At 44.9% G+C, this 13,541-nt stretch overlaps 1 protein-coding gene across 2 annotated transcripts in view; it reads right to left on the bottom strand.

Moving 5' to 3' along the window:
- LOC121459911 (kremen protein 1) overlaps positions 1-13,093 on the bottom strand; it is a 69,639-nt gene extending 56,546 nt beyond the window's left edge. For both annotated transcript variants that reach the window (XM_041670002.1, XM_041670003.1), the window contains exon 1: positions 12,917-13,093. In XM_041670002.1, the coding sequence (XP_041525936.1) occupies positions 12,917-13,007 (91 nt within the window). In that variant the 5' untranslated portion in view covers positions 13,008-13,093. The remainder of the gene's footprint in view (positions 1-12,916) is intronic.
- Positions 13,094-13,541: the final 448 nt, after the last annotated feature.

The following is a 13,541-nucleotide window of genomic DNA, read 5'->3' as shown; positions in this document are numbered from 1 at the left end:
ACAAGAGCTAGTTCCAGGACAGCTAGGGATGTTACACTGAGAAACCTTGTCTCAAAAAACTAAAAAGAAGAAAGGAGAAGGAGGAGGAGGAGGAGGAGGAGGAGGAGGAGGAGGAGGAGGAGGAGGAAGAGGAGGAGGAGAAGAAGAAGAAGAAGAAGAAGAAGAAGAAACAAATTAATACAAGCACTGCATTTTATATTTCATGTATAAGTCAAGTGTAATGGTGTACACATTTAATTTCAGCATTCGGGGGGCAGAGGCAGGTGAGTCTCTTGAGTTTGAGGCCAGCCTGGTCTATGAAGTGAGTTCCAGGACAGTCAGGGATACACAGAGAGACCTTGTCTCAAAAAAGAAAGAGAGAGAGAGAAAGAGGAAGGAAGGAAGGAAGGAAGGAAGGAGGGAAGGAAGGAAGAAAGGAAAGAAGGAAGGAAGGAAGGAAGGAAGGAAGGAAGAAAAAAATAAATCCTGGTCAAAACTGCAAAGCCAGTAAGTTCTGGGCCAGAGCTATAGGCAAAGACTGTCTCATAAAGCCACAGGAAAAAAAGGAACCAAACAAAAACACAAAAAACACCTACACCAAAACTATTACAAAGGACTTAATTCACCAGAATGAACACAGGGGAAAGAGAAGAGGGCCCACGTACGTTCTCCAGGCCTTCTAGGAACCACAGGGTACTCCTAAGGTCACATTGCATACACCAAGGGAATGCGCACTGCATGAAAAGGACACCCACAGTATCTATCACTGGGGTTCAAGAACCTCAGCCTTCTCTTCTGCCTAGTATGCTTTGTCCCAGGCTCCAAAGCAACAATGCCAACAGACCCTGGACTGAAGGCTCCCAAATTGTAAGCCCCAGATACGCCTTTCCTTCAGTTGGTGGTCTCAGACAGTAATAGGAAATTGGCTATGAGATGGACATGGTGGCCCATGCCTGTGATCCCAGCACTCAGGGCGCTGAAGCAGGAGAACCACTGTGAGTTCCAGACCAGCCCAGATACCAAGGCAAGAGCCTCTCACAGAAGCAAACCCAGTGCTTAGGAAGTGGAGCAGAAGTTCAAGTTCCTCCTCAACTACACAGCAAGTTAAAGGCTAACCTTGGCTACAGAAGACCTAACATACCACTCCAAACTACACATCACTGACAAAGAATGTTTTACTCACGGGGAATCTATGGGATTACTGATTTTAGACTAGAATTATAGTTGTATTTCCATGTGACATATATGAGAGTCCATGTTTCTTTTAATTCACCAAAACTTAAGTCTGTGTTCTGCATGGATGACTTAGCACCTCTATGGACCATGTTAGAAGTAACTGGCTAATTTTAGCCTGCTTTGAAATCAACATGAAAGCTGGGCATGGTGGCTCACACCTTTAATCTCAGTGTACAGGAGAAACAGTCAGCTCAAGGCCAGCCTTTGTCACAGAATATGTTTTTTTTTTAAAGAATCCTTATCATTTGGAGATAAGAACTGAAGCATACACAAATGAAATGAGATGATATCTGAGATTTGTTGCAAAATCCCGTAAATGCTGTGAGGGAAGCCGAGAATGAAGTAACAGTAATCACAGTTGGGAACTGTGACTCTACACAACAGGTATTTGTGGCTTTCCTGGGCTATTTTTGTACATTTCTCAATATCCCATAATAAAAAAAATGGAAGCCATCCTAAAAATCATTAAATAGCATACTGCTTTGTAATAAATATGCCTTAGCTTCTTGTCAAGAATCATAAACTCAACCAGCCAAGTTTGTAGCCATCTAGACTCCAGACGAACACTCACATATTATTTCTTGTATTACGCATTAACTTTGCAACGTGAACATAGGACAGGCTGTATTTCTTCCCAAAGTAGAGTAAGCACATAAATAATCACTATAATTTTTTTAGGCATCAGTAGCTTTTCTATTAAAATACCTTTTAGAGTTTCCTTTTCATTTAAGGAGACAATGTTCTTTCTGTTTTGTTTTGTTTCTTGTTTTTTTTCTCTTTTTTTGTTGTTTTATTAAGCTATATATTTTTCTCCACTCCTCTCCCTTCCTCTCCCCTCCCCTTCTACCCTCTCCCATGAACCCCTTGCTCCCAATTTACTCAGGAGATCTAGGAGACGATGTTCTTAAAAACAGTAACAGGGGCTGGGCGGTGGTGGTGCACACCTTTAATTCCAGCTCTCGGAAGGTAGAGGCAGGTGGATCTGTGTGAGTTCGAGGCCAGCCTGGTCTACAGAGCTAGTTCCAGGACAACCAGGGACATACAGGGTAACCCTGTATCAAAAATAAAACAACAACAACAAAATACTAAATTATTTAAAAGACCATTCCAAGAAAAAAAGCCTATGGTAAGTACAGGACCAGAGGGTTAAATTCAAATATGACATAGAGTGGGTCTTATTATTTGTTAAGCAAAAATTTAAAAATGAAGCTGAGGACTGGCGAAATGACTCAGTTAGTAAAGACAATTTTTTTTAAAATATTTATTTATTTATTTATTATGTATATAATATTCTGTCTGTGTGTATGTCTGCAGGCCAGAAGAGGGCACCAGACCTCATTACAGATGGTTGTGAGCCACCATGTGGTTGCTGGGAATTGAACTCAGGACCTTTGGAAGAGCAGGCAATGCTCTTAACCTCTGAGCCATCTCTCCAGCCCTAGTAAAGACAATTTAATTAATCATTTAAGTTTGACACTCAGGCCGAGTAGTGGTGATGCACGCCTTTAATCCCAGCACTTGGGAGGCAGAGGCAGGTGGATCTCTGTGAGTTCGAGGCCAGCCTGGTCTATAGAGTAAGTTCCAGGACAGGCTCCAAAGCTACAGAGAGAAACCCTGTCTCAAAGAGAGAGAGAGAGAGAGAGAGAGAGAGAGAGAGAAAAGAAAAAGAAGTTTGACACACTTCCACATGATTGAAGGACAGAGCCAACTCCAGCAAGTTGTCATCCGACCTCCAACACGAGCATCAGCGCAGCTCAGTCTCTCTGTCTCTCTCTCACACACACATGCACACACACACACTAAAATATAATTAATTTTTTTCTAAAATGAAGCCGGAATAAATATGCACACCTATAATTCCAAGCACTAAGGAGGCAGAGGCAGGAGGAGTCACAAATTCTAGGACAGTAAGGGCTACATAGACAAAAATAAATGAATGAACAAACAAATAATTTTTTAAAAACTAGTTGTCAAAATAGAGAAGGTGTCTTGGGAGATGGCCTGCCCCATCTGGCTCTCATCTGGAGTATGCTTCCCTCCCACACAGGCAGCGCCCACTGGGAAACACGCTATGGGTGTTGCTGCTGACATGTGTTTTTGCTGGGAACAGCCACCATGCTGTGCAGCAGTGCTTGAGGAATTTCTACGTACCATTTAGAACAGTGGCTCTCAACCTTCCTAAGGCTGTGACCCTTTAATACAGTTCCTCATCCTGTGCTGACCCCAGTCATAAAATCATTTCATTGCTACTTCATAACCGTAATTTTGCTACTGTTATGAATCATAATATAAATAACTGATTTGTGATCCCCAAAGGGCTTACACCCCATAGACTGAGAACCACTGATATATATACATTGTGATTCACAATGCCCTGGCACACAAAAGATAGAAGATAGCTGGGGTTTGTTTAGTGCTTTTTTTTTTTTTTTTTTTTTATGTTCTGAGGATGGAAGCCCCAGGCAGTTTCTGTGCTAACTGAGCAGTTCCTAACATATACACAGATAAAACAAGCCTTAGTTTAAGAGGGGTAGTAAGAAGTTACCCGCTCAACAGAGTCCTAAAACGTTTCATTAACAACCAAGTTCCTTGAGGGACCTTACTGTCAGGGCCAAGAGGACATATTCCATCATGTGCTGATGATATGAACCATTATTTACACATGTAAGCACAACAACATACTACGTGGGCCTACCTGACCAATGATATGAACCATTCATTTATCCACGTAATATGTGAGCACCATGATGTACTCTAATTGAGATATTTATCTACAAAAAGCCCGTCCAATCTTGAAATTAGATTTCACACAAAAAATGTTTTTCAATTAAGGAGACAGAAAACATGACATATTTTCAGATTTCTGAATTCTGCTTTCTGATGGACAGTATCTCAGTTTACTCTCAAAAAACAACCAAACAGCCGGGCGGTGGTGGTGCACGCCTTTAATCCCAGCACTTGGGAGGCAGAGGCAGGCGGATCTCTGGGAGTTCGAGACCAGCCTGGTCTACAAGAGCTAGTTCCAGGACAGGCTCCAAAACCACAGAGAAACCCTGTCTCGAAAAACCAAAAAAAAAAAAAACAACCAAACAAAGCCCTCAAAAAGACATAGCTGCAGGGCAGGGACAGGAAGGACACCAACCGATCACAGAGTTCCTGGCGGCTCAGACACTGGCCACCTGATGTGCCTCAAAGTGCCCAGTTGCCTTCTGGTGAGCTTCTCAAGCATTTTACCCTTTTTTGTTTTGGGGACCCAGTTCAGGGTCCCCCACTGTTATTGTCACACACTGTGTTAAGATTTTTTGTTTTTGCTTGTTTTTTGTTTGTTTGGCTTTTGTTTTTTTTTTTGTTTTTTTTTTTTGAGACAGGGTTTCTCTGTAGCTTTAGTGCCTGTCCTGGAACTAGCTCTTGTAGACCAGGCTGGCCCCGAACTCACAGAGGTCCACCTGCCTCTGCCTCCCGAGTGCTGGGATTAAAGGCGTGCGCCACCACCGCCTGGTTACTGTAATTTCAAAATAAAATTTAGGCACATAGAAAAAAAAATAGCCCAGGATGGCCAGGGCTCCACATAGAAACACTGTCTAGAGTTAAAAAAGGAAAAAAGAAAAAAACCAAAAAAGACAGCTCACAGAAAGAGCTGTTTTTGTTTATGTTTGTCAAATAAGGGAAGACAATAAATGCATAGCTGGGGGGTTCTGTTACACAATCAAGTACCCTACTTTCCTTGCCTGTGGACCAGTCTTTCTGACTGCGTGGTAATCACCTCTGAGAAGTTCCAGGCAGTTCTATGTAAGTCAAGTACTTAAAAGTCAAATACCTGCTAATTAAAAAAAACAAAAACAAAAACAAGCCTGTCAGACCTTGGTGTCCAGTGATTGTCACCCCATCTGAGGTAGAAGGGCTGTAAACACAAAGCTAGCCTCTGATACATAGAGACACAGTCTCCAAACACAAACTAAAGCTGAGGATGTAGCCCAGCTCCGGGTTCTCTCTCCATCAGTTAATAAAACAGGCATGGTGACAGATACCTATAACCTCAACATTCAGAAACCAAAGGCGGAAAAATTATAGTTCAAGACCAGCTTAGGCTACATGAGCTCCTGTCTATGAACAAACAAACAAACAAACAAAATAACAAATTAATAAAATAGACGATAAAGTCGCCCCTGTGCCTTTTGTTTTTTTAGGACAGGCTGGTCTTGATCGATGGTCTTCAGTATCTGATCTCCCTGCTTCTACCTTAAAAGAGATGGGATTCCAGGCATGTGGTGATAAAGCATGTTTTACTTGGTGCTGGGAATGAACCCAAAACTTTGTGTGGGCTAGGCCAACATCTTGCCAACTGAGCCATTTTTATATTCTGAGTATATTGTAAGCGGGAAACACCTGGTTCACAGCTATACCTTACCTCATGATCATGAGCAATCCTATTTCTTTTTTTCTTTTCAGGCCTCAATCAAGACTTCACTCGTGTTAGGCAAGTGATATGGTCTACTGAGTTATATCTAGAGCCCTTACCAATCCTATTTTGCACTGTCTAAAGCGCTCAATTGGACTAAAAATGCATTAAGTAAACTTATAAAACCCAGACTCCAGACAAGTTTTATCAGCACTGCCTGTCAGATGATCAGCAAGTTCTCCAATAATGGAGTCCTGCAGGGTGTGGTCCTTGTTTCAGGGAACCAGGCTCTGGGCTTTCCAGCTCTCTTTAGCTGATATGGGATGGTCAAATAATAGCAGTGTTCCTGCAGAGGGGCTAATTGCCAGGTGGACAAGCTATCTCTGGAGCACATCGTCAAAGCTAACCCTACAGCAATAGTCACTGGCTTCTATGCTCTGGCAAGAGGCAAACAAGTCCCAGGGAGAGATAACAGTGTGCAGCAGACATCTGATAAGGACTTGATAATTGATCCCCACATAAAAATCCAACTCAAGAATCACACTTCAGAAACGCTGGCCAGGGAGAAGAGTCAGAGCTAAGGTTGTGATCTATACAGGGAGGAGGACTGGCAGTGCTGTCATCGTAGACACCTGGAGCAGCGAGGCCGAGGACAGAGTGTGGCCAACAGAATAACTCTGACTGTCCAAGGTAGAAAGTCTCATGCAGTGTGTCAGCTCAGCAAATGGAGCACAAAGTGCTCCGTTACATCTGAGCTTCAGACCAATGCTAAGGAGGGACTGGGGATGTAGCTCAATGGTAGAGCACATGCCCAGGCTATGCAAGGTCCTGAATTCTACCTTCAGAACTGAAAAACAAACAAACAAATGCAAATTTCCCCCTACACCTAACCCTAACCCAACTACTGAATAATTTCTTAGACCTATTCTTAAACGTTGAATAAGGTACACTGAAACTAAAAAATTACATTGTGTTTACCCGAATCCAGGTGGGCATCCTATATTTAATCTGACAATCTTAAATGGAAGTAGAAAGGCAGGAAATCATAGGCGTCCTCACTCTGTGCAGGTTTACAGAACGCTATGCACTGAAATGCTAAAGGAACTTAGATGTGGACAATAGAAAATGTGCTTTCTTTCTCTGATAAGGTCTCACGCAAGCCAAGATAGCCTCAAACTTGCTTTATAACAGAGGCTGGCCTTGAACTCCTGACCCCTGCTTCTCCACCTAGAAAGCTAGGATTCTAAGTGTGTGTTACCACATCTAATGTCATGCTGTTGTTTCTCTTCCTTCTCCTTCTTCTTCTAGACGGGTTTTGTTTGTGCCTAGGCTAGCTTCAAACTGTTGATTCTCCTGCCTCAGCTTTTCTGAGTGTTGAGAGTGTAGATATGTATTGTCTCGGCTGGGTGTGGTGGCACACACGCCTTTGATCACAGCATGCAGGAGGCAGAGGCGGGCAGGATTGTGAGTTCGAGGCCAGCCTGGTCTACAGAGCCAGTTTCAGGACAGGTAAAAATGATGTTGATGTGAGTTGCCTGCCCTTAAGCCACAGTGAAAAGACAAAATGATGACACAGGGCAGGGTTTTTTTCCCTCAGCACCATCCTTACAGATAGGTGATTCTCAGGCGTAGAGGACCGCTCCATACATTCAAGAGTGTTTAATAGCACCCGGGCTTCAACCCACTGGACAGTAAAAGCATCCCCCATGTAACAATTAAAAAAAAAATGTCTCCAAGTATTACAAATTTTTCCTGGGGAGCGAAATCTCCTTCTGTTGAAATCACTGAGTTAGAAGAAATGGCCAAATGAAGAGAAAGTGTCACATCCGTTAACCAGTGGTCACATAACAAAAGACTGTTCTCAAGGGAGACGTTCTCAGCTCTACTGGGGCCCTCCAAAACCATAACAGGGAGGAGAAAGCCTGGTCACTTCAGCTAAGACAATTAGGAACCCTTCAGCTGCCAGAAGCACTTAGGAAGACTCTCGGGTGAGCCAAGCCAATGATGTCCTGTATAACCATGCATACATCACGCAGGCAGGACGGTGCACCCAGCCTTTGAAGAGGCTCTTTTTAAGCTAACCTCCTCTTCAACTGAACTGTTTCCAAATCTCTTCCTGCCATTTGGAAGCTGAGTGATTCTCAGCTGAAAAGGCCTGTGTGCGCGAGGTGCAGATGGCAGCAGTTAGGGCCCTCACCAGATGCTGCAGCCTCTAATTTGATTGAAAGGATATAATTAGACAACAGAAACACTTTAATGAAAGAGCAAAACATGGAGGGAGGGAAGGATTGAAGGCCCTTAACTGATGCCAAAACACCCACCAGTAATAGAGGCTTTGAGTCTGGGGCAAGGCGAGGGGAAAGCCCCCGAAAAAGAGTCCTCACCCTGTTTATTTCCCCATAGACAGAGAAATGGGGATTTTATTATTGTAGATTTCCACTGTATTTTATGTGGGAACAAACTGATTAGAACCAGAAGATTCTTCGGAAGAACTTCAAAGAAAAATAAATATGACTTCTGTGGTCATTATTAAAAATATTTTTACCAGCCCAGTAATTTTCTTTGAAGATGAATTTTTATAGATTGAACAGCAGCAAGTAATTTACATACTAAGACGGGATTGGCTAGCAATCCCTACTATTCTAGAAAGCTGCCATGTTGGCTGCCATGTTGTTATTTGATTTGGGGATACCAAGAAAGCTACAAACACCATAATGTATCTACTTTGAGGATAAAAAGAAACCACACAGTGTCCTCATACAGGCTGATGGCTACCACCATTATGATTCATCTTTAAAAGTTGCGTATGCTGTCTTTACTCTTTCCTGGCTTTAAAGCTCCGAGTGTGAGTATACTGTTCTGGTTCTAACCAAGAATCTAAGCAAACAGAAAGAAATGCAGCCCCCAGAGTCTGCAGTTGCTAATGTGCTGTGACACTCAGGTTTTGGAAGCAGTCACAGCCTCCTTAGTCCACTAGGAACAGGGCCTCGCCCTTGCGGTAAATTGAACAATAAAAGTTTAATGCTTTGGTTATGTGCCAGGGATTAAACTGTGGCGGGAGAATCTGGAAGCTGGTCCTCGCAGGGGTGAACCCCTAAAAGGGCCCTACTGCAGAAGTAAGAGGGACACTGTCAACTCTGCCCATAAGATGTCCATCTTATAAAGTGCCCTCCACTTCATTCCTTTTCAGGCTGGTACAAGGGCAGCCTAAGGAGGTGCTTACCTAGGAAGAGGTTGGAGGAGAAGGCAAACAGTGTAGAATAACATTTCTACAACTGCCCCTCTTCTCTCCCTGCTCTGCCTGAATAGAGACTGTCTTAAGAGGATGAGGTCTAGGGATACGACGTCGCGTCTTGGGAGGAACACTGATGACGACAAGAAAGGGAGAAACATGGTTGGACCTCAGTGCCCACCGTACCTAAAAGAATACTCCTGGTTCTAAGGCAAGTGTCAAGGTCAAACTGAACACAGAAGGAACGTCAGTCATCCTTCTTACCTGTGTGGAGGCTGCACCCTGCACTAGTCAGAAATGCATCTGCCAAATGGAGCAGAGGCTGGAGGAAGCGCTCCCACCTCTAAACATATACAGGGGTGCTGGGGAACCACAATTCCTAATATTTGTTCTCATTCAGGAGGTAAAACCTCAGACAAAAGCTACAGACATCAACTGTGGGCGTCTCCTGAGCTTTTCCCATGAACTGTCCAGCAGCACAAACACACGGGGCTTGTTAGGTTTCAGTGTTTCACTTTGTTTTTCAAAATTCTTTAATTAAAACAAAAAACCCCAGCTATCCAAAGCACACTGCTGTTTTAACAGGACAGCAGAAGTGTAGCAGTAAAAACCAATAGCTTAGGAAGTGCCAGGAGTTTGGACTCTTCCTCCCCTGTCCCCCTTGGTTGTTTCTCTAGGTCTCAGGGCTGGTGCCACCTGCTGCCTGACTTTTTTTCTGCCGGTTTCGCTGAGTGAACAAACTAGGGGGCGGCTCTGAGGTAGGAATTATTTCCTTAAGCAGTGCACTGAATTACACTGGATTCTCACTTATTAATGATCGGAATTTATGCATACAAGCTTTTCCCAGTTGTATCTTTTTAAAAATCATGGTAAAATACAAAATTTACCATTTTAGCTAGCATTTCTTCCTTGCTACATTGTACAGGCAGGCTGCGAGCCTCCAACTACTCTCTTACTTCAGCCCTCCAAATAGCTGCATACATCCAAAATACAGCACATGTCACTGTGCCCGACTCGCATGTGTCTGTCAAAGTTAATTCATAGTAAGGGTAAAAGGTTCATCCACTGGCCAAAAATCAGCCCTCTTTGTTGCTTTTTCCAGATCAGTAAACACTTAAGTCAATTCACGTGGACCTTGTGCAAGACTTAGAACAAGTACAGCCTATGGACCAAATCATGACCCATAAACTAAGTTATGGTTAGTTATGTAAGCTTTTAATTATAAAAATTCAAAAGGACAATATATTAAGACATGTAAAAATAATATAAACATTCAAATTTCAATGTCAAAAGAGTTTTATTAAAACACAGTAATGCATTCAGGTGGTACACACCTTTGCTCTCAGCCTTTGGGAGAGTAGATATTTGTGAGTTCAAAGCCAGCCGTGTGTGTGTGTGTGTGTGTGTGTGTGTGAGAGAGAGAGAGAGAGAGAGAGAGAGAGACAGAGAGAGCTATATAGTGAGACCCTGTCTTGGAAAAAAACAAAAACAAAAAAAAAAATAGCAATGCTTGTTCATTTTGTCTTGACTACTTTTGCCTCCAGAGTTGGAGGTAAGTGATAGCAACTGTGGCCGTCTATGGCCGATAAAGCCTAAATCATTTACTGTTTTGCCTTGGTCTAGAGCCTCATGAGAGTTCCAAGATCAAAAATTCTAAACTAGGGGCCATCAAGACAGCTCAGGAGGTAAAGGTGTTTGAATCAAGCCTGGAAATATGAATTTAATCTCTGGGACCCACAGAATAGACAAAGAAAATTGGCTCCCAAAAGTGCTCTGACCTCCATATTCAAGACATTATACCCCCATGCTCATAACCAACAATAAAAAAACACTTTAAAGATTTTAGATTCTAAACTAAAGATGGTTTACTGCCTACTGCCAAAAATCCCCAATTTTGATATTATGAAGCTATAAATTTGTCTTAATCATTTTGCTTTTGGTCTATCTATACTAAACTCTGAGCACATTAATAGCTGTATTGAACGCACCAACTTGCATTTGTTAGCAGTGAGCCCAAATGCAATACTTTCTTGCTTTAAGATTTATAAAATGAAAGCTGGGCATTGTGGTGCACACCTTTAATCCTAGACTCGGGAGGCAGAGGAGGCGGATCTCAAAGTTTGAGGCCAACCTGGTCCACAGATAAGAGTTCCAGGACAACCAAGACTACATAAAGAAACTCTGTCTCAAAAACACAAAACAACAACATAAGATTTATAAAAGGGCTCACTGCTATCTTAAACAACAAATTCCAGACGAGAAGGTAGGTGAGTATGGTGAGAGGCTAGAAAAGACTCGGCGACTAAACCTCCGTCTTCCTTCTTATCAGCTGTGAAAGAAGAGAAAGCACGTCAGAAGAAGAATGGAGAGACGGGGAATCATTTGGGGTTGACTACACACTATAATTAGAATAACACAGAAGGGGAATGAGCTAACTGTTTTCATAAAGTCAGCATTCAAAAATGCAAACCACCAGTAATTTAAATATTACAAAGTTGTGCAGAATATAAGTATTGGAATAATTTTTTCCATCCACAAAATTTTAGAGAAAATTATAGTATCACAAAATATGAAATGGTAAGTTTGGCACATTCTCAGTATACAACTTTTTTTTTTTAATTGGAAAGGATTTAACAAACTAGTGGCTAGGCTCTTGACAGTATGTGATGCCTAAAACCATGTGGTGTGTCTCTGAAACTGCTTCTGGAACCAGAGGGGAAATGTCACCAAAGCACTGATGTAGCAGAATGCTAAGAAAGCAGGCTGATGAGATTCTAAAGCACGAACTGTTTCCCAACAGCCATGCATTTGTCCATACCCAAGACTCCTAAACAAAAGCATCCCGACTTACCCAAGAGCTGCATCTGACCTAACAAGGCAAAGGTGCCTAGTACATGCCACCTCCAGCAAGCACTGGCAGAACAGGCTCACGACGCTTTTCAGAGCTATATTACTGTGCCCTTTCCACAGCGGAAACCAGCCTATTTCTGCCCGCACCTCTCTCTCCACAGAGTACACTAAATTCCGAACACATCGATGACAAAGTGGAGCTAAGGGGTTACTAGGTTACAGTTATGTTGACACGTCCTAGCTCTAGGAACGTCCCTCCCTCCTTGCTCACATACAACAGCAGAAGTGGGCAAATTATAGAAGTCCCATAGAAGGCACCAATCACCTAGAAACCACTTGTACCGAGCCTCAGTTTTGGAGTGTTGAGAACCGTTCATTCTGCAGTTCCAAAGCCCACCTTTGCCTTTTGCCAGGATTCCCAGGGTAAACCAGGTATCTAGTCTTTAGTGAACTGGAAAAGACTATAAAAAATATTTTAAGTATTTACTAACGGCCGTTTGTACATGGTGGTACACTCTATGCATGTTGCCTACAGTATATCACTAACACTCGGCACGGGAGTGAGTTATCATCGTCCTCCCTTTTACAGATCTACTAACCGAGGTTCACGGAGCTCAAAGTTTGTCTTAAAATCACACAGAAAATAAGTCTCAGCCTTTTCTCTAATCCAAGCTGGCAAGAAAACAAAGCAACTCCAGAGTTTTCTTTCATCAGCAAAACCCTGTCTTTGCAACATCCCAATCTGCAACTTAGGGTGGAGACCCCAGCGGCAGGTTCACCAGTATATGCTCAGCACCCAACAACCCGCAAAGAAACTGAACTGGGCCGGACAACATCTTCATGCCTGTTCTTCCACGGGAAGGGATTCTGAGGCAAGGAAGGGCGTGGGGAAACTGAGCAGAGCCCAGCTTCTATCCTGGCTGAGGACACCACCTCGGGCGGACCACGCGGGGGACTCGGCCTGGGAAGCAGGACGCCGTACTCGGCGTAGCCCGCACTGGTACGGGCGACCTTAGCCGTCACGCATCCCTTCTCTCCCGCAAGCAGTGAGCTGAGTCTCGGAAAGTTCGAAGCCGGCGCGCGGGGTAGAGTCCTGGTAACGGGGCAGGCGCATCCACGCCGCGTTCCGGGACAGAAGCCCAGGCATCGCGTTCGCCGGGGTCCACGCGCGAGGGAAAGAGAGCCGGGCGTGGGGAGGGGAGGGCCGGGGTCTCACTCACCGGGGCCGGGGCGGGGGCCGGGCGCAGGCCGGGCCGCCAGAGTGAGCGCAGCGGCGGAGAGCAGCGCGAGGCGGGCGGCGGGCGGCGCCATGGGCCGTCAGTGCGGGACCCCCGGGCGCGGCCCGGGGCAGAGGGGGCAGCACCGGGAGCCGGGGACGGCCATGGGAGCAAGACGGAGCTCAGCGTCGCCCCGCCCCACCCGGCCGGCCCGCCCCGGCCCGCCCCGGCCCGCCCTCCTCAGCACCGCCCCGGCTGCCGGCTGCCGGCAAGGCTTCAGAACGGGGCCGACTGCGCATGGTCGCCCTGCCCCGCCGCCTGCCACTCACGCCCCCGAGCCCGCCCCCGCCTTTCCTGACCCCGCCCCCAGGGGCCGCTAGGCGAGGCCACTGGAGGTGAGGCGTCTACAGGTGAGGGTGTCTCCACGCTGAGGGTTGGCGGGGGTGACAGGCCGGGCGCCCAATGACCCCAGCTCCACCCTCACCTGGGTCGTGACCCACGCGCGGGCTCCACCACAGCAGTAGTAAACATACAGCCTTCTCTTGCTAGGCTCATGGTAGTGGTTAGCCAAGGCTTGTCAGACCCCCTCGGCTCGTATCCCACTTGGTCACTGGTAAACTCTTGTACA

This window comes from Microtus oregoni, unplaced genomic scaffold (assembly GCF_018167655.1).
Source record: "Microtus oregoni isolate MIOR12 unplaced genomic scaffold, Mior012 000019F_ref0000042, whole genome shotgun sequence".
Lineage (NCBI taxonomy): Eukaryota > Metazoa > Chordata > Mammalia > Rodentia > Cricetidae > Microtus > Microtus oregoni.
This window is presented reverse-complemented; position numbering and strand designations above follow the sequence as displayed.